Here is a 25,010-nt window from a genome sequence, read left to right on the forward strand (position 1 = left end):
CATTACCAATTATTAATAAATTTTATTACCATTATTAATAAAAACAAAAAACTGCGGATGCTGGAAATCCAAAACAAAAACAGAATTACCTGGAAAAACTCAGCAGGTCTGGCAGCATCGGCGGAGAAGAAAAGAGTTGACGTTTTGAGTCCTCATGACCCTTCCACAGTTCTGTCGAAGGGTCATGAGGACTCGAAATGTCAACTCTTTTCTTCTCCGCCGATGCTGCCAGACCTGCTGAATAATCTGTTATTGTTTGAAGTGATGTTGCTTGAGGGGTAAATATCTATATATATTTATTTAAATAGTCATTTGGCAGTGCAGAAGTTGAGTGTTGCTGAAAAAAGAGTCATGTCGAAGTTTTTCATCTTGGACTCAACAGGACACTTCACCAGAATACCAATATAAGGGGAAAACAACAATTCATGCTGGATGTGACGAGAGTGCTGATTAGTTGGCAAGTGGACTCTGACTGGTAATGGCGTTGCCATGGAAAATGCACCAGTGATGGTGAGTGACACTTAACTGCCAAGCATTGTTTGACATTTAAAGCAGGCAGCTTGACCCTGATTGGTCAAGGCATTGCCCTGAGGAATGAGTCAGCGAATGGCTGTCACTTATTTTGTTTAGCTGAAACAGGTGCAATGTGTGTACATGTTCTTTCTGTCTGCAAAGAACAGGGCCCTGTGTATTAATATATGTAGCCTCCAGTACACACAAATGTGCCACACTGCAAGCCCAACTGACTATCTTAAATTGGTTGTCAGCATCATTCTTAGCACAGTGAGGATTATTTAGTAAATGTTATCCAATCGCGGAATCACATTTAATGTTGGACACGGTGTTTTTTCAGCAAATCTCATAAATAATATTAAAAGGTTCCAGGACTTCAGGAAAACTCACCTGCTCCTCTTCGAATCCTGCCGTAAAGGTTGTAATCTGAGGGGGTATGGTCCTGCATGGACGAGCATTCAGGTGGCCACCAGCCCTGCCAACATGCAGCACTTTCAGGAGGGGGGTACCCAAGGCACCAAAATGTCCACAGTAAATCACACTTTGCAGGACCCACAGAAAGAGTAGACTTCACGGAGAGAAACTGTCCACCCGATTGGGGTGACCCCTCTGTTGTCAGCTCCGTGTTACTGGACGATCAAATCTCTCCTTGAAATGCATTTGCAAACATCCCGGTTACCACCCACCACCTCAAACATGCACCTCCCACCAGCCCTCCAAACAAAGTGGTCTCAGCGACACTACATACCAATCCGTTGATATCTTCATTTTCATTAATTAACAATCGGACCTCTTCACGATCTCTGTTAAAGATAGCTTGGACCAGCGGCGTCTGCAGCAGAAGTGGAAGGTGGGAGAGATGCAACACGGTTAATTACAGGGATCAAAACCGGGTCAAGTCTCATTTGTCGATCTGACACCGTCCAGCCTGGACTCATTCCATTCAACGGGGAGAGGAAGAGAGCGAAACCCTGGCCCTCGGACACATGCACAACTTGAAGCACGAGTAAGCGTTAAAGCCCAGGGAGATAAAGCTGATCTAGGCAAGGCTCAGCAATCACTGCCCAATGCCAAGGTTGAAGCTGAAAATTGGTCTTTCAGCCCACAGCCCAATGACCCTCTGTAAACTTCAGCTCATACGAAGCTCTGCTGCTCTGTGTCCTAATGTGCACCGAGTCCAGATCGCCCATCACCCCCTGTACTCACTGACCCACACTGCCTCCCGGTGCAAAAGCACCTCAAATTTAAAATTCTCATCCTGGTTTCCAAATACCTCCTGTAACCCCTTCGCACCCGCTCTGCCTCTGTAACCTCCTCCAGAGCCTACACCCCTCCCTATCTCTAACCGCCTCCAGCCCCTACACCACTCCCTATCTCTGTAACCTCCTCCAGCCCCTACAACCCTCCCTATCTATGTAACCTCCTCCAGCCCCTACAACCCTCCCTATCTCTGTAACCTCCTCCAGCCCCTACACCCCGCCCTATCTCTGTAACCTCCTCCAGCCCCTACAATCCTCCCTATCTCTGTAACCTCCTCCAGCCCCCTACAACCCCTCCCTATCTCTGTAACCTCCTCCAGCCCCTACAATTCTCCCTGTTACCTCCTCCAGCCCCTACAACCCTCCGTGTCTCTGTAATCTCCTCCAGCCCCTACAACCCTCCCTATCTCTGTAACCTCCTCCAGCCCCTACAACCCTCCCCATCTCTGTCACCTCCTCCAGCACCTACAACCCTCCCTATCTCTGTAACCTCCTCCAGCCCCTACAACCCTCCCTATCTCTGTAACCTCCTCCAGCCGCCTACAACCCTCCCTATCTCTGTAACCTCCTCCAGCCCCTACAACCCTCCCTATCTCTGTAACCTCCTCCAGCCCCTATGACCCTCCAAGAGCTCTGCACTCCACCAATTCCAGCCTCTTACCCCTCCCCGATTCCCATCACTCCACCGTTGGTGGCCGTGCCGTCAGCTGCCTTGGGCCCTGAGCTCTGGAATCCCCTCCCTAAACATCCCTCTCTCTCCTTTCGGCCCTCTTTGACTGAACCTTTGCTCACCTGTCCCTAATATTTCGTCATGTGGCTTAGGGGTGAAATATCGTTTGATATTCATTGTGTGAAGCACCTTCCAGAATGTTTTACTCTGTACAAGGTGCCACATGCAGCTGTTGCTGAGGTTCCTCCAGACTAGCTCAATCAGCCAGTGAATAATTCCTCGTGTATCTTGCCTTACTGACACTGTGGTCAGCTCTGTCCTGAGCTTTCCTTGTTCCCCATCCCTACCCTGACCCAGTCTGTTGAAATAGAGACCAATTTCAACACTACCTCCTGTGAACTCAATGGAAAACAGCATCTAAGTAATGAGATAGTGTCGCTACCTGAAAGGGCAGTGGAAGCAGATTCAATAGGAATTTCAAAAGGAGGGAAATTGGATAAATACTTGAAGGGTTGAAAAAGAACAAGGGGGGAGGAGTGGGCCGAATGGCCTCCTCCTGGGCTGTATCATTTTATGATTCATTCATTCATACCGAAAACTTACAAAGGACAGATTTAAGGAAATTGGCAGAAGAAGCAACACAAACGTGAGGAGAAATCAGTGGTTAGGGTCTGCAATGCGCTGCCTGAGAGTGTGGGGGAGACAGGGTCAATCGAGGCGTTAGGGTCTGGAATGCGCTGCCTGAGAGTGTGATGGAGACAGGTTCAATCGAGGGGTTAGGGTCTGGAATGCGCTGCCTGAGAGTGTGGGGGAGACAGGGTCAATCGAGGCGTTAGGGTCTGGAATGCGCTGCCTGAGAGTGTGATGGAGACAGGGTCAATCGAGGCGTTAGGATCTGGAATGCGCTGCCTGAGAGTGTGGTGGAGACAGGGTCAATCGAGGCGTCAGGGTCTGGAATGTGCTGCCTGAGAGTGTGGGGGAGACAGGGTCAATCGAGGTGTTAAAGAGGGAATCAATCAGATTCGGACCGAACAGTCTCCGGAACATTGCTGCAGAGGAAGTTGCTGGGTGAGAATCACAACTGATGCTGAGACTGTGGATAGAAATTGGGGCAGGCATATTCTCTCCCCACCCCCCACTGCCCCATCCTGCCTCCAAGGGGAGCTTTGGCCAATACTGAACACCCCAACAGCCACCTGAGCCCTCAAACCTGCGAGCTATGGTGGCTATGGGAGAGGGAGGAGTCTGGTGTGGGGTTGGGAGTTAATCAGAGATTTAAAAGCAAAACTCTTTCGCAGGACAAAATTAAATTGGTAATGACAACAGGTTGGGCCCTGGACCCGCTGGGAGTTTAGGAGAACGAGAGGTGATCTTATGGAAACAGATCAGGTTCTGAGAGGAGGGGGGGAGGCTGCTTGACAGGGTGGATGCTGTGAGGATGTTTCCCCCCCTCCTCGTGGGGGGAATCTAGAACGAGGGGGGAGGAGGGGGACACAGTTTCAGAATAAGGGGTCTCCCATTGAAGACGGAGACGAGGAGGAATTTCTTCTCTCAGAGGGTGGTCAGTCTGTGGAATTCTCTCCCCCCCCCCCACCCCCCACAGAGAGCAGCGGAGGCCGGGTCAGTGAATATATTCAATGCCGAGTTAGATGGGTTTCTGATCGACGAGGGAGTCGCGGGTTATGGGGGTGGGGGAACAGGCAGGAAAGTGGAGTTGAGGCCACAATCAGATCAGCCATGATCTTATTGAATGGGGGGAACAGGCTCGAGGGGCTGAATGGCCTCCTCCTGCTCCTTATGGTATCAGAGGATTCCTCATATCCAGCCTCTCGTTACAGGTGCAGTCAGAGGGAGAGGTGCAACTGCTTCCAGCTTGTTATTCACCACAGGATAGTTTTAAAAAAACGAACACTACAGCACGTGAGGCCATTCAGCCCATTGTACCCGTACTACATCGCTTCTCTGGCTGTTCCTCATACTCAAGCACTTGTCCAACTCCCTTCTAAAATCATTTACAAATTCAGCCTCAAGTCGAACATTCCCGATCCCAGGACACTCTCTGGGATTAAAGGTTCCTCCCCATCTCCTCTCTCGATTGTTTACCAATGGTTTTAAATCGGGGGCTTCTGGTTATTGCCCCTCTCCCCAAAGGGGGCAGCTTTACTCCATCGGCGCTATCCAAACCCCCGCTCATCTTACAACTTCCATTAAGTTCCCTGTTAACCCCCTCAGTTCCAAGGAGAACAATTCCCCTGCGGCCCCGCCTCCCCTGCGGCCCCGCCTCCCCTGCGGCCCCGTTGTACCAGCCTCCACTCTGTACCCAATGTAAGGCCTGGCCTTTCCTGGTGCCCACAGTGCTCCAGCTCTGCTCTAACCAGTGATGACCATGGAGAATGGTAGCTCAGAAGCCAGAGTTTTACAGGACTCTCCCCACTGGAGCTCGCTGAGAGGAGGACATTCATTCAGATACGGCCAACCTAACTGCACGTGGAAAATTCCTCCTGGTTTAGGGAGGGAATTCCAGAGCTCGGGGGCCCCAGGCAGCTGAAGGCACGACTGCCGATGGGGGAGCGATGGGAATCAGTGAGGTTCGGGCGGGGGTGGTGCAAAGAGAGTACACAAGTTGGCTGGGATTGGAGGAGCGCAGAGATCTCGGAAGGTCAAAGGGGCTGGAGGAGGTGACAGAGATGGGGAGGGGTGTAGGGACAGGAGGAGGTTACAGAGATAGGGGTGTAGGGGCTGGAGGAGGTTACAGACACAGCAAGGGTTGTAGGGGCCGGAGGAGTTTACAGAGATAGGGAGGGTTGAAGGGGCTGGAGAAGGTTGCAGAGATAGGGAGGGGTAAAGGGGCTGCAGGAGGTTACAGAGATAGGGAGGGGTGTAGAGGCTGGAGGGGGTTACAGAGATAGGAAGGGTTGTAGGGGCTGGAGGAGGTTACAGAGATAGGGAGGGTTGTAGAGGCTGGAGGAGGTTACAGAGATAGGGAGGGGTGTAGGGGCTGGAGGAGGTTACAGAGATAGGGAGGGGTGTAGGGGCGGGAGGAGGTTACAGAGATAGGGAGGGGTGTAGGGGCTGGAGAAGGTTACAGAGATAGGGAGGGTTGTAGGGACTGGAGGAGGTTACAGAGATAGTGAGGGTTGTAGGGACTGCAGGTTACAGAGATAGTGAGGGATGTAGGGGCTGGAGGAGGTTACAGAGATAGGGAGGGTTGTAGGGACTGGAGGAGGTGACAGAGATGGGGAGGGGTGTCGGGCCTGGAGGAGGTTACAGAGATAGGGAGGGGTGTAGTGGCTGGAGGAGGTCACAGAGATAGGGAGGGGTGGAGGGGCTGGAGGAGGTTACAGAGATAGTGAGGGTTGTAGGGGCTGGAGGAGGTTACAGAGATAGGGAGGGTTGTAGGGGCTGGAGGAGGTTACAGAGATAGGGAGGGGTGTAGGGGCTGGAGGAGGTTACAGAGATAGGAGGGGTTGTAGGGGTTGGTGGAGGTTACAGAGAAAGGGAGGTTTGTAGGGGCTGGAGGAGGTGACAGAGATAGGGTGGGTCGTAGGGGCTGGAGGCTACATAGATAGGGAGGGGTGTAGGGCTGGAGGTGGTGACAGAGATGGCAAGGGTTGTAGGGGCTGGAGGAGTTTACAGAGATAGGGAGGGTTGTAGGGGCTGGAGGGGGTTACAGAGATAGGAAGGGTTGTAGGGGCTGGAGGAGGTTACAGAGATAGGAAGGGTTGTAGGGGTTGGAGGAGTTTACAGAGATAGGGTGGGTCGTAGGGGCTGGTGGAGGTTACAGAGATAGGGAGGGTTGTAGGGACTGGAGGAGGTGACAGAGATCGGGAGGGGTGTCTGGCCTGGAGGAGGTTACAGAGATAGGGAGGGTTGTAGAGGCTGGAGGAGTTTACAAAGATAGGGAGGGGTGTAGGGGCTGGAGGAGGTTACAGAGATAGGGAGGGTTGTAGGGGGCTGGAGGAGGTTACAGAGATAGGGAGGGGTGTAGAGGCTGGAGGGGGTTACAGAGATAGGGAGGGTTGTAGGGGCTGGAGGAGGTTACAGAGATAGGGAGGCTTGTAGGGGCTGGAGGAGGTTACAGATATAGGGAGGGGTGCAGGGGCTGGAGGAGGTTACGGAGACAGGGAGGGGTGCAGGGGCTGGAGGAGGTTACGGAGACAGGGAGGGGTGTAGGGGCTGGAGGAGGTTACAGAGATAGTGAGGGTTGTAGGGACTGGAGGAGGTTACAGAGATAGTGAGGGTTGTAGGGGCTGGAGGAGGTTACAGAGATAGGGAGGGTTGAAGGGGCTGGAGGAGGTTACAGAGATAGGGAGGGTTGTAGGGGCTGGAGGAGGTGACAGAGATAGGGTGGGTCGTAGGGGCTGGAGGTTACAGAGATAGGGAGGGGTGTAGGGGCTAGAGAAGGTTACAGAGATAGGGAGGGGTGTAGGGGCTGGAGGAGGTTACAGAGATAGGGAGGGTGTAGGGGCTGGAGGAGGTTACAGATATTGGGAGTGTTGTAGGGGCTGGAGGAGCTTACAGAGATAGGGACGGGTGTTGGGACAGGAGGAGCTTACAGAGATAGGGAGGAGTGTAGGGGCTGGAGGAGCTTACAGAGATAGGGAGGGGTGTAGGGGCTGGAGGAGGTGACAGAGATGGGGAGGGGTGTCGGGCCTGGAGGAGGTTACAGAGATAGGGAGGGTTGTAGGGGCTGGAGGAGTTTACAGAGATAGGGATGGTTGTAGGGGCTGGAGGAGTTTACAGAGATAGGGAGGGGTGTAGGGGCTTGAGGAGGTTACAGAGATAGGGAGGGTTGTAGGGGGCTGGAGGAGGTTACAGAGATAGGGAGGGGTGTAGAGGCTGGAGGGGGGTTACAGAGATAGGGAGGGTTGTAGGGGCTGGAGGAGTTTACAGAGATAGGGAGGGTTGTAGGGGCTGGAGGAGGTTACAGATATAGGGAGGGGTGTAGGGGCTGGAGGAGGTTACAGAGATAGGGAGGGGTGTAGGGGCTGGAGGAGGTTACAGAGATAGTGAGGGTTGTGGGAATGGAGGAGGTTACAGAGATAGTGAGGGTTGTAGGGGCTGGAGGAGGTTACAGAGATAGGGAGGGTTGTAGGGGCTGGAGGAGGTTACAGAGATAGGGAGGGATGTAGGGGCTGGAGGAGGTTACAGAGATAGGAAGGGTTGTAGGGGTTGGAGGAGGTTACAGAGATAGGGTGGGTCGTAAGGGCTGGTGGAGGTTACAGAGATAGGGAGGGTCGTAGGGGCTGGTGGAGCTTACAGAGAAAGGGAGGTTTGTAGGGGCTGGAGGAGGTGACAGAGATAGGGTGGGTCGTAGGGGCTAGAGGTTACAGAGATAGGGTGGGGTGTAGGGGCAGGAGGTGGTAACAGAGATAGGGAGGGGTATAGGGACTGGAGGAGGTTACAGAGATAGGGAGGGTTGTAGGGGCTGGAGGAGGTTACAGAGATAGGGAGGGGTGTAAGGGCTGGAGGAGGTTACAGAGATAGGAAGGGTTGTAGGGGTTGGAGGAGGTTACAGAGATAGGGTGTGTCGTAGGGGCTGGTGGAGGTTACAGAGATAGGGAGGGTCGTAGGGGCTGGTGGAGCTTACAGAGAAAGGGAGGTTTGTAGGGGCTGGAGGAGGTGACAGATATAGGGTGGGTCGTAGGGGCTGGAGGTTACAGAGATAGGGTGGGGTGTAGGGGCAGGAGGTGGTTACAGAGGTAGGGAGGGGTATAGGGACTGGAGGAGGTTACAGAGATAGGGAGGGTTGTAGGGGCTGGAGGAGGTTACAGAGATAGGGAGGGGTATAGGGACTGGAGGAGGTTACAGAGACAGGGAGGGTTGTAGGGGCTGGAGGAGGTTACAGAGATAGGGAGGGGTGTAGGGGCTAGAGAAGGTTACAGAGATAGGGAGGGTTGTAGGGACTGGAGGAGGTTACAGAGATGGGGAGGGGTGTCGGGCCTGGAGGAGGTTACAGAGATAGGGAGGGTTGTAGGCTGGAGGAGTTTACAGAGATAGGGAGGGGTGTAGGGGCTGGAGGAGGTTACAGAGATAGGGAGGGTTGTAGGGGGCTGGAGGAGGTTACAGAGATAGGGAGGGGTGTAGAGGCTGGAGGGGGTTACAGAGATAGGGAGGGTTGTAGGGGCTGGAGGAGGTTACAGAGATAGGGAGGCTTGTAGGGGCTGGAGGAGGTTACAGATATAGGGAGGGGTGCAGGGTCTGGAGGAGGTTACAGAGATAGTGAGGGTTGTAGGGACTGGAGGAGGTTACAGAGATAGTGAGGGTTGTAGGGGCTGGAGGAGGTCACAGAGATAGGGAGGGGTGGAGGGGCTGGAGGAGGTTACAGAGATAGTGAGGGTTGGAGGGGCTGGAGGAGGTTACAGTGATAGGGAGGGGTGGAGGGGCTGGAGGAGGTTACAGAGATAGTGAGGGTTGTAGGGGCTGGAGGAGGTTACAGAGATAGGGAGGGTTGTAGGGGCTGGAGGAGGTTACAGAGATAGGGAGGGGTGTAGGGGCTGGAGGAGGTTACAGAGATAGGAAGGGTTGTAGGGGCTGGAGGAGGTTACAGAGATAGTGAGGGTTGTAGGGACTGGAGGAGGTTACAGAGATAGTGAGGGTTGTAGGGGCTGGAGGAGGTTACAGAGAAAGGGAGGGTTGAAGGGGCTGGAGGAGTTTACAGAGATAGGGAGGGTTGTAGGGGCTGGAGGAGGTTACAGATATTGGGAGTGTTGTAGGGGCTGGAGGAGCTTACAGAGATAGGTACGGGTGTTGGGGCTGGAGGAGCTTACAGAGATAGGGAGGAGTGTAGGGGCTGGAGGAGGTTACAGAGATAGGGAGGGGTGTAGGGGCTGGAGGAGGTTACAGAGATAGGAAGGGTTGTAGGGGTTGGAGGAGGTTACAGAGATAGGGTGGGTCGTAGGGGCTGGTGGAGGTTACAGAGATAGGGAGGGTCGTAGGGGCTGGTGGAGCTTACAGAGAAAGGGAGGTTTGTAGGGGCTGGAGGAGGTGACAGAGATAGGGTGGGTCGTAGGGGCTAGAGGTTACAGATATAAGGTGGGGTGTAGGGGCAGGAGGTGGTTACAGAGATAGGGAGGGGTATAGGGACTGGAGGAGGTTACAGAGATAGGGAGGGTTGTAGGGGCTGGATGAGGTTACAGAGATAGGGAGGGGTGTAGGGGCTGGAGGAGGTTACAGAGATAGGAAGGGTTGTAGGGGTTGGAGGAGGTTACAGAGATAGGGTGGGTCGTAGGGGCTGGTGGAGGTTACAGAGATAGGGAGGGTCGTAGGGGCTGGTGGAGCTTGCAGAGAAAGGGAGGTTTGTAGGGGCTGGAGGAGGTGACAGAGATAGGGTGGGTCGTAGGGGCTGGAGGTTACAGAGATAGGGTGGGGTGTAGGGGCAGGAGGTGGTTACAGAGATAGGGAGGGGTATAGGGACTGGAGGAGGTTACAGAGATAGGGAGGGTTGTAGGAGCTGGAGGAGGTTACAGAGACAGGGAGGGTTGTAGGGGCTGGAGGAGGTTACAGAGATAGGGAGGGTTGTAGCGGCTGGAGGAGGTTACAGAGATAGGGAGGGGTATAGGGACTGGAGGAGGTTACAGAGACAGGGAGGGTTGTAGGGGCTGGAGGAGGTTACAGAGATAGGGAGGGTTGTAGCGGCTGGAGGAGGTTACAGAGATAGGGAGGGGTGTAGGGGCTAGAGAAGGTACAGATATAGGGAGTGTTGTAGGGGCTGGAGGAGCTTACAGAGATAGGGAGGGTGGTAGGGGCTAGAGGAGGTTACAGAGATAGGGAGGGGTGTAGGGGCTGGAGGAGCTTACAGAGATAGGGAGGTGTGTAGGGGCTGGAGGAGCTTAGAGAGATAGGCAGGGGTGTAGGGGCTGGAGGAGGTTACAGAGATAAAGAGGGGTGTAGGGGCTGGAGGAGGTTACAGAGATAGGGCGGGGTGTAGGGGCTGGAGGGGTTTACAGAGATGGGGAGGGTTGAAGCGGCTGCAAGAGGTTATAGCGATAGGGAGGGTTGTAGGGGTGGAGGAGGTTACAGAGATAGGGAGGATTGTAGGGGCGGAGAAGGTTACAGAGATAGGGCGGGGTGTAGGGGCTGGAAGGGTTAGAGAGATGGGGAGGGTTGTGTCGGCTGGAAGAGATAACAGAGATAGGGAGGGTTGTAGGGGTGGAGAAGGTTACAGAGATAGGGAGGGTTGTAGGGGTGGAGGAGGTTACAGAGATAGGGAGGGTTGTAGGGGTGGATGAGGTTACAGAGATAGGGAGGGTTGGAGGGGTGGAGGAGGTTACAGAGATAGGGAGGGTTGTAGGGGTGGAGGAGGTTACAGAGATAGGGAGGGGTGTAGGGGCTGGAGGAGGTTACAGAGATAGGGAGGGGTGTAGGGGCTGGAGGAGGTTACAGAGAGAGTGAGGGTTGTAGGGACTGGAGGAGGTTACAGAGATAGTGAGGGTTGTAGGGGCTAGAGGACGTTACAGAGATAGGGAGGGTTGTAGGGACTGGAGGAGGTTACAGAGATAGGGAGGGCTGTAGGGGCTGGAGGAGGTTACAGAGATAGGGAGGGTTGTAGGGGCTGGAGGAGGTTACAGAGATAGGGAGGGTTGTAGGGGCAGGAGGAGTTTACAGAGATAGGGAGGGGTGTATGGGCTGGAGGAGGTAACAGAGATAGGGAGGGTTGTAGGGGCTGGAGGAGGTTACAGAGATAGGGAGGGGTGTACGGGCTGGAGGAGGTTACAGAGATAGGAAGGGTTGTAGGGGTTGGAGGAGTTTACAGAGATAGGGTGGGTCGTAGGGGCTGGTGGAGGTTACAGAGATAGGGAGGGTTGTAGGGACTGGAGGAGGTGACAGAGATGGGGAGGGGTGTCGGGCCTGGAGGAGGTTACAGAGATAGGGAGTGTTGTAGGCTGGAGGAGTTTACAGAGATAGGGAGGGGTGTAGGGGCTGGAGGAGGTTACAGAGATAGGGAGGGTTGTAGGGGGCTGGAGGAGGTTACAGAGATAGGGAGGGATGTAGAGGCTGGAGGGGGTTACAGAGATAGGGAGGGTTGTAGGGGCTGGAGGAGGTTACAGAGATAGGGAGGCTTGTAGGGACTGGAGGAGGTTACAGAGATAGTGAGGGTTGTAGGGGCTGGAGGAGGTTACAGAGATAGGGAGGGGTGGAGGGGCTGGAGGAGGTTACAGAGATAGTGAGGGTTGTAGGGGCTGGAGGAGGTTACAGAGATAGGGAGGGTTGTAGGGGCTGGAGGAGGTTACAGAGATAGGGAGGGGTGTAGGGGCTGGAGGAGGTTACAGAGATAGGAAGGGTTGTAGGGGCTGGAGGAGGTTACAGAGATAGTGAGGGTTGTAGGGACTGGAGGAGGTTACAGAGATAGTGAGGGTTGTAGGGGCTGGAGGAGGTTACAGAGATAGGGAGGGTTGAAGGGGCTGGAGGAGGTTACAGAGATAGGGAGGGTTGTAGGGGCTGGAAGAGGTTACAGAGATAGGGAGGGTTGAAGGGGCTGGAAGAGGTTACAGAGATAGGGAGGGCTGTAGGGACAGGAGAAGGTTACAGAGATAGGGTGGGTCGTAGGGGCTGGAGGTTACAGAGATAGGGAGAGGTGTAGGGCTGGAGCTGGTTACAGAGATAGGGAGGGGTGTAGGGGCTAGAGAAGGTTACAGAGATAGGGAGGGGTGTAGGGGCTGGATGAGGTTACAGAGATAGGGAGGGTGTAGGGGCTGGAGGAGGTTACAGATATTGGGAGTGTTGTAGGGGCTGGAGGAGGTTACAGAGATAGGGACGGGTGTTGGGGCTGGAGGAGCTTACAGAGATAGGGAGGAGTGTAGGGGCTGCAGGAGCTTACAGAGATAGGGAGGGGTGTAGGGGCTGGAGGAGGTGACAGAGATGGGGAGGGGTGTCGGGCCTGGAGGAGGTTACAGAGATAGGGAGGGTTGTAGGGGGCTGGAGGAGGTTACAGAGATAGGGAGGGGTGTAGAGGCTGGAGGGGGGTTACAGAGATAGGGAGGGTTGTAGGGGCTGGAGGAGTTTACAGAGATAGGGAGGGTTGTAGGGGCTGGAGGAGGTTACAGATATAGGGAGGGGTGTAGGGGCTGGAGGAGGTTAGAGAGATAGGGAGGGGTGTAGGGGCTGGAGGAGGTGACAGAGATAGGGTGGGTCGTAGGGGCTGGAGGTTACAGAGATAGGGTGGGGTGTAGGGGCAGGAGGTGGTTACAGAGATGGGCAGGGGTATAGGGACTGGAGGAGGTTACAGAGATAGGGAGGGTTGTAGGGGCTGGAGGAGGTTACAGAGATAGGGAGGGGTGTAGGGGCTGGAGGAGATTACAGAGATAGGAAGGGTTGTAGGGGTTGGAGGAGGTTACAGAGATAGGAAGGGTCGTAGGGGCTGGTGGAGGTTACAGAGATAGGGAGGGTCGTAGGGGCTGGTGGAGCTTACAGAGAAAGGGAGGTTTGTAGGGGCTGGAGGAGGTGACAGAAATAGGGTGGGTCGTAGGGGCTGGAGGTTACAGAGATAGGGTGGGGTGTAGGGGCAGGAGGTGGTTACAGATATAGGGAGGGGTATAGGGACTGGAGGAGGTTACAGAGATAGGGAGGGTTGTAGGGGCTGGAGGAGGTTACAGAGATAGAGAGGGGTATAGGGACTGGAGGAGGTTACAGAGACAGGGAGGGTTGTAGGGGCTGGAGGAGGTTACAGAGATAGGGAGGGTTGTAGCGGCTGGAGGAGGTTACAGAGATAGGGAGGGGTGTAGGGGCTGGAGGAGGTTACAGAGATAGGGAGGGGTGTAGAGGCTGGAGGAGGTTACAGAGATAGGGAGGGGTGTAGGGGCTGGAGGAGGTTACAGAGATAGGGAGGGTTGTAGGGGTGGAGGAGGTTACAGAGATAGGGAGGGCTGTAGGGACAGGAGAAGGTTACAGAGATAGGGTGGGTCGTAGGGGCTGGAGGTTACAGAGATAGGGAGGGGTGTAGGGGCTAGAGAAGGTTACAGAGATAGGGAGGTGTGTAGGGGCTGGAGGAGGTTACAGTGATAGGGAGGGTGTAGGGGCTGGAGGAGGTTACAGATATTGGGAGTGTTGTAGGGGCTGGAGGAGCTTACAGAGATAGGGACGGGTGTTGGGGCTGGAGGAGCTTACAGAGATAGGGAGGAGTGTAGGGGCTGGAGGAGCTTACAGAGATAGGGAGGGGTGTAGGGGCTGGAGGAGGTGACAGAGATGGGGAGGGGTGTCGGACCTGGAGGAGGTTACAGAGATAGGGAGGGTTGTAGGGGGCTGGAGGAGGTTACAGAGATAGGGAGGGGTGTAGAGGCTGGAGGGGGGTTACAGATATAGGGAGGGTTGTAGGGGCTGGAGGAATTTACTGAGATAGGGAGGGTTGTAGGGGCTGGAGGAGGTTACAGAGATAGGGAGGGGTGGAGGGGCTGGAGGAGGTTACAGAGATAGTGAGGGTTGTAGGGGCTGGAGGAGGTTACAGAGATAGGGAGGGTTGTAGGGGCTGGAGGAGGTTACAGAGATAGGGAGGGGTGTAGGGGCTGGAGGAGGTTACAGAGATAGGAAGGGTTGTAGGGGCTGGAGGAGGTTACAGAGATAGTGAGGGTTGTAGGGACTGGAGGAGGTTACAGAGATAGTGAGGGTTGTAGGGGCTGGAAGAGGTTACAGAGATAGGGAGGGTTGAAGGGGCTGGAAGAGGTTACAGAGATAGGGAGGGCTGTAGGGACAGGAGAAGGTTACAGAGATAGGGTGGGTCGTAGGGGCTGGAGGTTACAGAGATAGGGAGAGGTGTAGGGCTGGAGGTGGTTACAGAGATAGGGAGGGGTGTAGGGGCTGGATGAGGTTACAGAGATAGGGAGGGTGTAGGGGCTGGAGGAGGTTACAGATATTGGGAGTGTTGTAGGGGCTGGAGGAGCTTACAGAGATAGGGACGGGTGTTGGGGCTGGAGGAGCTTACAGAGATAGGGAGGAGTGTAGGGGCTGCAGGAGCTTACAGAGATAGGGAGGGGTGTAGGGGCTGGAGGAGGTGACAGAGATGGGGAGGGGTGTCGGGCCTGGAGGAGGTTACAGAGATAGGGAGGGTTGTAGGGGGCTGGAGGAGGTTACAGAGATAGGGAGGGGTGTAGAGGCTGGAGGGGGGTTACAGAGATAGGGAGGGTTGTAGGGGCTGGAGGAGTTTACAGAGATAGGGAGGGTTGTAGGGGCTGGAGGAGGTTACAGATATAGGGAGGGGTGTAGGGGCTGGAGGAGGTTAGAGAGATAGGGAGGGGTGTAGGGGCTGGAGGAGGTGACAGAGATAGGGTGGGTCGTAGGGGCTGGAGGTTACAGAGATAGGGAGGGTTGTAGGGGCTGGAGGAGGTTACAGAGATAGGCAGGGGTATAGGGACTGGAGGAGGTTACAGAGATAGGGAGGGTTGTAGGGGCTGGAGGAGGTTACAGAGATAGGGAGGGGTGTAGGGGCTGGAGGAGATTACAGAGATAGGAAGGGTTGTAGGGGTTGGAGGAGGTTACAGAGATAGGAAGGGTCGTAGGGGCTGGTGGAGGTTACAGAGATAGGGAGGGTCGTAGGGGCTGGTGGAGCTTACAGAGAAAGGGAGGTTTGTAGGGGCTGGAGGAGGTGACAGAAATAGGGTGGGTCGTAGGGGCTGGAGGTTACAGAGATAGGGTGGGGTGTAGGGGCAGGAGGTGGTTACAGATATAGGGAGGGGTATAGGGACTGGAGGAGGTTACAGAGATAGGGAGGGTTGTAGGGGCTGGAGGAGGTTACAGAGATAGAGAGGGGTATAGGGACTGGAGGAGGTTACAGAGACAGGGAGGGTTGTAGGGGCTGGAGGAGGTTACAGAGATAGGGAGGGTTGTAGCGGCTGGAGGAGGTTACAGAGATTGGGAGGGGTGTAGGGGCTGGAGGAGGTTACAGAGATAGGGAAGGGTGTAGAGGCTGGAGGAGGTTACAGAGATAGGGAGGGGTGTAGGGGCTGGAGGAGGTTACAGAGATAGGGAGGGTTGTAGGGGTGGAGGAGGTTACAGAGATAGGGAGGGCTGTAGGGACAGGAGAAGGTTACAGAGATAGGGTGGGTCGTAGGGGCTGGAGGTTACAGAGATAGGGAGGGGTGTAGGGCTGGAGGTGGTTACAGAGATAGGGAGGGGTGTAGGGGCTAGAGAAGGTTACAGAGATAGGGAGGTGTGTAGGGGCTGGAGGAGGTTACAGTGATAGGGAGGGTGTAGGGGCTGGAGGAGGTTACAGATATTGGGAGTGTTGTAGGGGCTGGAGGAGCTTACAGAGATAGGGACGGGTGTTGGGGCTGGAGGAGCTTACAGAGATAGGGAGGAGTGTAGGGGCTGGAGGAGCTTACAGAGATAGGGAGGGGTGTAGGGGCTGGAGGAGGTGACAGAGATGGGGAGGGGTGTCGGACCTGGAGGAGGTTACAGAGATAGGGAGGGTTGTAGGGGGCTGGAGGAGGTTACAGAGATAGGGAGGGGTGTAGAGGCTGGAGGGGGGTTACAGATATAGGGAGGGTTGTAGGGGCTGGAGGAGTTTACTGAGATAGGGAGGGTTGTAGGGGCTGGAGGAGGTTACAGATATAGGGAGGGGTGTAGGGGCTGGAGGAGGTTACAGAGATAGGGAGGGGTGTAGGGGCTGGAGGAGGTTACAGAGATAGGAAGGGTTGTAGGGGTTGGAGGAGGTTACAGAGATAGGGAGGGTTGTAGGGGCTGGTGGAGGTTACAGAGATAGGGAGGGTCGTAGGGGCTGGTGGAGCTTACAGAGAAAGGGAGGTTTGTAGGGGCTGGAGGAGGTGACAGAGAAAGGGTGGGTCTTAGGGGCTGGAGGTTACAGAGATAGGGTGGGGTGTAGGGGCAGGAGGTGGTTACAGAGATAGGGAGGGGTATAGGGACTGGAGGAGGTTACAGAGATAGGGAGGGTTGTAGGGGCTGGAGGAGGTTACAGAGATAGGGAGGGGTGTAGGGGCTGGAGGAGATTACAGAGATAGGAAGGGTTGTAGGGGTTGGAGGAGGTTACAGAGATAGGATGGGTCGTAGGGGCTGGTGGAGGTTACAGAGATAGGGAGGGTCGTAGGGGCTGGTGGAGCTTATAGAGAAAGGGAGGTTTGTAGGGGCTGGAGGAGGTGACAGAGATAGGGTGGTTCGTAGGGGCTGGAGGTTACAGAGATAGGGTGGGGTGTAGGGGCAGGAGGTGGTTACAGATATAGGGAGGGGTATAGGGACTGGAGGAGGTTACAGAGATAGGGAGGAGATTACAGAGATAGGGAGGGGTATAGGGACTGGAGGAGGTTACAGAGACAGGGAGGGTTGTAGGGGCTGGAGGAGGTTACAGAGATAGGGAGGGTTGTAGCGGCTGGAGGAGGTTACAGAGATAGGGAGGGGTGTAGGGGCTAGAGAAGGTTACAGATATAGGGAGTGTTGTAGGGGCTGGAGGAGCTTACAGAGATAGGGAGGGTGGTAGGGGCTGGAGGAGGTTACAGAGATATGGAGGGGTGTAGAGGCTGGAGGAGCTTACAGAGATAGGGAGGGGTGTAGGGGCTGGAGGAGCTTAGAGAGATAGGCAGGGGTGTAGGGGCTGGAGGAGGTTACAGAGATAAAGAGGGGTGTAGGGGCTGGAGGAGGTTACAGTGATAGGGCGGGGTGTAGGGGCTGGAGGGGTTTACAGAGATGGGGAGGGTTGTAGCGGCTGGAAGAGGTTACAGAGATAGGGAGGGTTGTAGGGGTGGAGGAGGTTACAGAGATAGGGAGGGTTGTAGGGGTGGAGGAGGTTACAGAGATAGGGAGGGTTGTAGGGGTGGAGGAGGTTACAGAGATAGTGAGGGTTGTAGGGACTGGAGGACGTTACAGAGATAGAGAGGGTTGTAGGGACTGGAGGAGGTTACAGAGATAGGGAGGGCTTTAGGGGCTGGAGGAGGTTACAGAGATAGGAAGGGTTGTAGGGGTTGGAGGAGGTTACAGAGATAGGGAGGGGTGTAGGGGCTGGAGGAGGTTACAGAGATAGGGAGGAGTGTAGGGGCTGGAGGAGGTTACAGAGATAGTGAGGGTTGTAGGGACTGGAGGAGGTTACAGAGATAGTGAGGGTTGTAGGGGCTGGAGGACGTTACAGAGATAGGGAGGGTTGTAGGGACTGGAGGAGGTTACAGAGATAGGGAGGGCTGTAGGGGCTGGAGGAGGTTACAGAGATAGGAAGGGTTGTAGGGGTTGGAGGAGGTTACAGAGATAGGGAGGGTTGTAGGGGCTGGAGGAGGTTACAGAGATAGGGAGGGGTGTATGGGCTGGAGGAGGTTACAGAGATAGGAAGGGTTGTAGGGGCTGGAGGAGGTTACAGAGATAGTGAGGGTTGTAGGGACTGGAGGAGGTTACAGAGATAGTGAGGGTTGTAGGGGCTGGAGGAGGTTACAGAGATAGGGAGGGTTGAAGGGGCTGGAGGAGGTTACAGAGATAGGGAGGGTTGTAGGGGCTGGAAGAGGTTACAGAGATAGGGAGGGTTGAAGGGGCTGGAAGAGGTTACAGAGATAGGGAGGGCTGTAGGGACAGGAGAAGGTTACAGAGATAGGGTGGGTCGTAGGGGCTGGAGGTTACAGAGATAGGGAGAGGTGTAGGGCTGGAGGTGGTTACAGAGATAGGGAGGGGTGTAGGGGCTAGAGAAGGTTACAGAGATAGGGAGGGGTGTAGGGGCTGGAGGAGGTTACAGAGATAGGGAGGGTTGTAGGGGTGGAGGAGGTTACAGAGATAGGGAGGGCTGTAGGGACAGGAGAAGGTTACAGAGATAGGGTGGGTCGTAGGGGCTGGAGGTTACAGAGATAGGGAGGGGTGTAGGGCTGGAGGTGGTTACAGAGATAGGGAGGGGTGTAGGGGCTAGAGAAGGTTACAGAGATAGGGAGGTGTGTAGGGGCTGGAGGAGGTTACAGTGATAGGGAGGGTGTAGGGGCTGGAGGAGGTTACAGATATTGGGAGTGTTGTAGGGGCTGGAGGAGCTTACAGAGATAGGGACGGGTGTTGGGGCTGGAGGAGCTTACAGAGATAGGGAGGAGTGTAGGGGCTGGAGGAGCTTACAGAGATAGGGAGGGGTGTAGGGGCTGGAGGAGGTGACAGAGATGGGGAGGGGTGTCGGACCTGGAGGAGGTTACAGAGATAGGGAGGGTTGTAGGGGGCTGGAGGAGGTTACAGAGATAGGGAGGGGTGTAGAGGCTGGAGGGGGGTTACAGATATAGGGAGGGTTGTAGGGGCTGGAGGAGTTTACTGAGATAGGGAGGGTTGTAGGGGCTGGAGGAGGTTACAGAGATAGGGAGGGGTGGAGGGGCTGGAGGAGGTTACAGAGATAGTGAGGGTTGTAGGGGCTGGAGGAGGTTACAGAGATAGGGAGGGTTGTAGGGGCTGGAGGAGGTTACAGAGATAGGGAGGGGTGTAGGGGCTGGAGGAGGTTACAGAGATAGGAAGGGTTGTAGGGGCTGGAGGAGGTTACAGAGATAGTGAGGGTTGTAGGGACTGGAGGAGGTTACAGAGATAGTGAGGGTTGTAGGGGCTGGAGGAGGTTACAGAGATAGGGAGGGTTGAAGGGGCTGGAGGAGGTTACAGAGATAGGGAGGGTTGTAGGGGCTGGAAGAGGTTACAGAGATAGGGAGGGTTGAAGGGGCTGGAAGAGATTACAGAGATAGGGAGGGCTGTAGGGACAGGAGAAGGTTACAGAGATAGGGTGGGTCGTAGGGGCTGGAGGTTACAGAGATAGGGAGAGGTGTAGGGCTGGAGGTGGTTACAGAGATAGGGAGGGGTGTAGGGGCTAGAGAAGGTTACAGAGATAGGGAGGGGTGTAGGGGCTGGATGAGGTTACAGAGATAGGGAGGGTGTAGGGGCTGGAGGAGGTTACAGATATTGGGAGTGTTGTAGGGGCTGGAGGAGCTTACAGAGATAGGGACGGGTGTTGGGGCTGGAGGAGCTTACAGAGATAGGGAGGAGTGTAGGGGCTGCAGGAGCTTACAGAGATAGGGAGGGGTGTAGGGGCTGGAGGAGGTGACAGAGATGGGGAGGGGTGTCGGGCCTGGAGGAGGTTACAGAGATAGGGAGGGTTGTAGGGGGCTGGAGGAGGTTACAGAGATAGGGAGGGGTGTAGAGGCTGGAGGGGGGTTACAGAGATAGGGAGGGTTGTAGGGGCTGGAGGAGTTTACAGAGATAGGGAGGGTTGTAGGGGCTGGAGGAGGTTACAGATATAGGGAGGGGTGTAGGGGCTGGAGGAGGTTAGAGAGATAGGGAGGGGTGTAGGGGCTGGAGGAGGTGACAGAGATAGGGTGGGTCGTAGGGGCTGGAGGTTACAGAGATAGGGAGGGTTGTAGGGGCTGGAGGAGGTTACAGAGATAGGCAGGGGTATAGGGACTGGAGGAGGTTACAGAGATAGGGAGGGTTGTAGGGGCTGGAGGAGGTTACAGAGATAGGGAGGGGTGTAGGGGCTGGAGGAGATTACAGAGATAGGAAGGGTTGTAGGGGTTGGAGGAGGTTACAGAGATAGGAAGGGTCGTAGGGGCTGGTGGAGGTTACAGAGATAGGGAGGGTCGTAGGGGCTGGTGGAGCTTACAGAGAAAGGGAGGTTTGTAGGGGCTGGAGGAGGTGACAGAAATAGGGTGGGTCGTAGGGGCTGGAGGTTACAGAGATAGGGTGGGGTGTAGGGGCAGGAGGTGGTTACAGATATAGGGAGGGGTATAGGGACTGGAGGAGGTTACAGAGATAGGGAGGGTTGTAGGGGCTGGAGGAGGTTACAGAGATAGAGAGGGGTATAGGGACTGGAGGAGGTTACAGAGACAGGGAGGGTTGTAGGGGCTGGAGGAGGTTACAGAGATAGGGAGGGTTGTAGCGGCTGGAGGAGGTTACAGAGATAGGGAGGGGTGTAGGGGCTGGAGGAGGTTACAGAGATAGGGAGGGGTGTAGAGGCTGGAGGAGGTTACAGAGATAGGGAGGGGTGTAGGGGCTGGAGGAGGTTACAGAGATAGGGAGGGTTGTAGGGGTGGAGGAGGTTACAGAGATAGGGAGGGCTGTAGGGACAGGAGAAGGTTACAGAGATAGGGTGGGTCGTAGGGGCTGGAGGTTACAGAGATAGGGAGGGGTGTAGGGCTGGAGGTGGTTACAGAGATAGGGAGGGGTGTAGGGGCTAGAGAAGGTTACACAGATAGGGAGGTGTGTAGGAGCTGGAGGAGGTTACAGTGATAGGGAGGGTGTAGGGGCTGGAGGAGGTTACAGATATTGGGAGTGTTGTAGGGGCTGGAGGAGCTTACAGAGATAGGGACGGGTGTTGGGGCTGGAGGAGCTTACAGAGATAGGGAGGAGTGTAGGGGCTGGAGGAGCTTACAGAGATAGGGAGGGGTGTAGGGGCTGGAGGAGGTGACAGAGATGGGGAGGGGTGTCGGACCTGGAGGAGGTTACAGAGATAGGGAGGGTTGTAGGGGGCTGGAGGAGGTTACAGAGATAGGGAGGGGTGTAGAGGCTGGAGGGGGGTTACAGATATAGGGAGGGTTGTAGGGGCTGGAGGAGTTTACTGAGATAGGGAGGGTTGTAGGGGCTGGAGGAGGTTACAGATATAGGGAGGGGTGTAGGGGCTGGAGGAGGTTACAGAGATAGGGAGGGGTGTAGGGGCTGGAGGAGGTTACAGAGATAGGAAGGGTTGTAGGGGTTGGAGGAGGTTACAGAGATAGGGAGGGTTGTAGGGGCTGGTGGAGGTTACAGAGATAGGGAGGGTCGTAGGGGCTGGTGGAGCTTACAGAGAAAGGGAGGTTTGTAGGGGCTGGAGGAGGTGACAGAGAAAGGGTGGGTCTTAGGGGCTGGAGGTTACAGAGATAGGGTGGGGTGTAGGGGCAGGAGGTGGTTACAGAGATAGGGAGGGGTATAGGGACTGGAGGAGGTTACAGAGATAGGGAGGGTTGTAGGGGCTGGAGGAGGTTACAGAGATAGGGAGGGGTGTAGGGGCTGGAGGAGATTACAGAGATAGGAAGGGTTGTAGGGGGTTACAGAGATAGGATGGGTCGTAGGGGCTGGTGGAGGTTACAGAGATAGGGAGGGTCGTAGGGGCTGGTGGAGCTTATAGAGAAAGGGAGGTTTGTAGGGGCTGGAGGAGGTGACAGAGATAGGGTGGTTCGTAGGGGCTGGAGGTTACAGAGATAGGGTGGGGTGTAGGGGCAGGAGGTGGTTACAGATATAGGGAGGGGTATAGGGACTGGAGGAGGTTACAGAGATAGGGAGGAGATTACAGAGATAGGGAGGGGTATAGGGACTGGAGGAGGTTACAGAGACAGGGAGGGTTGTAGGGGCTGGAGGAGGTTACAGAGATAGGGAGGGTTGTAGCGGCTGGAGGAGGTTACAGAGATAGGGAGGGGTGTAGGGGCTAGAGAAGGTTACAGATATAGGGAGTGTTGTAGGGGCTGGAGGAGCTTACAGAGATAGGGAGGGTGGTAGGGGCTGGAGGAGGTTACAGAGATATGGAGGGGTGTAGAGGCTGGAGGAGCTTACAGAGATAGGGAGGGGTGTAGGGGCTGGAGGAGCTTAGAGAGATAGGCAGGGGTGTAGGGGCTGGAGGAGGTTACAGAGATAAAGAGGGGTGTAGGGGCTGGAGGAGGTTACAGTGATAGGGCGGGGTGTAGGGGCTGGAGGGGTTTACAGAGATGGGGAGGGTTGTAGCGGCTGGAAGAGGTTACAGAGATAGGGAGGGTTGTAGGGGTGGAGGAGGTTACAGAGATAGGGAGGGTTGTAGGGGTGGAGGAGGTTACAGAGATAGGGAGGGTTGTAGGGGTGGAGGAGGTTACAGAGATAGTGAGGGTTGTAGGGACTGGAGGACGTTACAGAGATAGAGAGGGTTGTAGGGACTGGAGGAGGTTACAGAGATAGGGAGGGCTTTAGGGGCTGGAGGAGGTTACAGAGATAGGAAGGGTTGTAGGGGTTGGAGGAGGTTACAGAGATAGGGAGGGGTGTAGGGGCTGGAGGAGGTTACAGAGATAGGGAGGAGTGTAGGGGCTGGAGGAGGTTACAGAGATAGTGAGGGTTGTAGGGACTGGAGGAGGTTACAGAGATAGTGAGGGTTGTAGGGGCTGGAGGACGTTACAGAGATAGGGAGGGTTGTAGGGACTGGAGGAGGTTACAGAGATAGGGAGGGCTGTAGGGGCTGGAGGAGGTTACAGAGATAGGAAGGGTTGTAGGGGTTGGAGGAGGTTACAGAGATAGGGAGGGTTGTAGGGGCTGGAGGAGGTTACAGAGATAGGGAGGGGTGTATGGGCTGGAGGAGGTTACAGAGATAGGAAGGGTTGTAGGGGCTGGAGGAGGTTACAGAGATAGTGAGGGTTGTAGGGACTGGAGGAGGTTACAGAGATAGTGAGGGTTGTAGGGGCTGGAGGAGGTTACAGAGATAGGGAGGGTTGAAGGGGCTGGAGGAGGTTACAGAGATAGGGAGGGTTGTAGGGGCTGGAAGAGGTTACAGAGATAGGGAGGGTTGAAGGGGCTGGAAGAGGTTACAGAGATAGGGAGGGCTGTAGGGACAGGAGAAGGTTACAGAGATAGGGTGGGTCGTAGGGGCTGGAGGTTACAGAGATAGGGAGAGGTGTAGGGCTGGAGGTGGTTACAGAGATAGGGAGGGGTGTAGGGGCTAGAGAAGGTTACAGAGATAGGGAGGGGTGTAGGGGCTGGAGGAGGTTACAGAGATAGGGAGGGTTGTAGGGGTGGAGGAGGTTACAGAGATAGGGAGGGCTGTAGGGACAGGAGAAGGTTACAGAGATAGGGTGGGTCGTAGGGGCTGGAGGTTACAGAGATAGGGAGGGGTGTAGGGCTGGAGGTGGTTACAGAGATAGGGAGGGGTGTAGGGGCTAGAGAAGGTTACAGAGATAGGGAGGTGTGTAGGGGCTGGAGGAGGTTACAGTGATAGGGAGGGTGTAGGGGCTGGAGGAGGTTACAGATATTGGGAGTGTTGTAGGGGCTGGAGGAGCTTACAGAGATAGGGACGGGTGTTGGGGCTGGAGGAGCTTACAGAGATAGGGAGGAGTGTAGGGGCTGGAGGAGCTTACAGAGATAGGGAGGGGTGTAGGGGCTGGAGGAGGTGACAGAGATGGGGAGGGGTGTCGGACCTGGAGGAGGTTACAGAGATAGGGAGGGTTGTAGGGGGCTGGAGGAGGTTACAGAGATAGGGAGGGGTGTAGAGGCTGGAGGGGGGTTACAGATATAGGGAGGGTTGTAGGGGCTGGAGGAGTTTACTGAGATAGGGAGGGTTGTAGGGGCTGGAGGAGGTTACAGAGATAGGGAGGGGTGGAGGGGCTGGAGGAGGTTACAGAGATAGTGAGGGTTGTAGGGGCTGGAGGAGGTTACAGAGATAGGGAGGGTTGTAGGGGCTGGAGGAGGTTACAGAGATAGGGAGGGGTGTAGGGGCTGGAGGAGGTTACAGAGATAGGAAGGGTTGTAGGGGCTGGAGGAGGTTACAGAGATAGTGAGGGTTGTAGGGACTGGAGGAGGTTACAGAGATAGTGAGGGTTGTAGGGGCTGGAGGAGGTTACAGAGATAGGGAGGGTTGAAGGGGCTGGAGGAGGTTACAGAGATAGGGAGGGTTGTAGGGGCTGGAAGAGGTTACAGAGATAGGGAGGGTTGAAGGGGCTGGAAGAGATTACAGAGATAGGGAGGGCTGTAGGGACAGGAGAAGGTTACAGAGATAGGGTGGGTCGTAGGGGCTGGAGGTTACAGAGATAGGGAGAGGTGTAGGGCTGGAGGTGGTTACAGAGATAGGGAGGGGTGTAGGGGCTAGAGAAGGTTACAGAGATAGGGAGGGGTGTAGGGGCTGGATGAGGTTACAGAGATAGGGAGGGTGTAGGGGCTGGAGGAGGTTACAGATATTGGGAGTGTTGTAGGGGCTGGAGGAGCTTACAGAGATAGGGACGGGTGTTGGGGCTGGAGGAGCTTACAGAGATAGGGAGGAGTGTAGGGGCTGCAGGAGCTTACAGAGATAGGGAGGGGTGTAGGGGCTGGAGGAGGTGACAGAGATGGGGAGGGGTGTCGGGCCTGGAGGAGGTTACAGAGATAGGGAGGGTTGTAGGGGGCTGGAGGAGGTTACAGAGATAGGGAGGGGTGTAGAGGCTGGAGGGGGGTTACAGAGATAGGGAGGGTTGTAGGGGCTGGAGGAGTTTACAGAGATAGGGAGGGTTGTAGGGGCTGGAGGAGGTTACAGATATAGGGAGGGGTGTAGGGGCTGGAGGAGGTTAGAGAGATAGGGAGGGGTGTAGGGGCTGGAGGAGGTGACAGAGATAGGGTGGGTCGTAGGGGCTGGAGGTTACAGAGATAGGGAGGGTTGTAGGGGCTGGAGGAGGTTACAGAGATAGGCAGGGGTATAGGGACTGGAGGAGGTTACAGAGATAGGGAGGGTTGTAGGGGCTGGAGGAGGTTACAGAGATAGGGAGGGGTGTAGGGGCTGGAGGAGATTACAGAGATAGGAAGGGTTGTAGGGGTTGGAGGAGGTTACAGAGATAGGAAGGGTCGTAGGGGCTGGTGGAGGTTACAGAGATAGGGAGGGTCGTAGGGGCTGGTGGAGCTTACAGAGAAAGGGAGGTTTGTAGGGGCTGGAGGAGGTGACAGAAATAGGGTGGGTCGTAGGGGCT

The 25,010-nt window shown here is 55.4% G+C and overlaps 1 protein-coding gene across 2 annotated transcripts in view; it reads right to left on the minus strand.

Annotated features, from left to right (window-relative positions):
- The window catches only part of LOC121273362 (serine/threonine-protein phosphatase 6 regulatory ankyrin repeat subunit C-like), a 112,654-nt gene that overhangs the window by 61,019 nt on the left and 26,625 nt on the right, over positions 1-25,010 (minus strand). For both annotated transcript variants that reach the window (XM_041180541.1, XM_041180542.1), the window contains exon 2: positions 1,262-1,345. In XM_041180541.1, the coding sequence (XP_041036475.1) occupies positions 1,262-1,345 (84 nt within the window). The remainder of the gene's footprint in view (positions 1-1,261; positions 1,346-25,010) is intronic.

This window comes from Carcharodon carcharias, chromosome X (assembly GCF_017639515.1).
Source record: "Carcharodon carcharias isolate sCarCar2 chromosome X, sCarCar2.pri, whole genome shotgun sequence".
In the NCBI taxonomy this organism is placed as follows: domain Eukaryota; kingdom Metazoa; phylum Chordata; class Chondrichthyes; order Lamniformes; family Lamnidae; genus Carcharodon; species Carcharodon carcharias.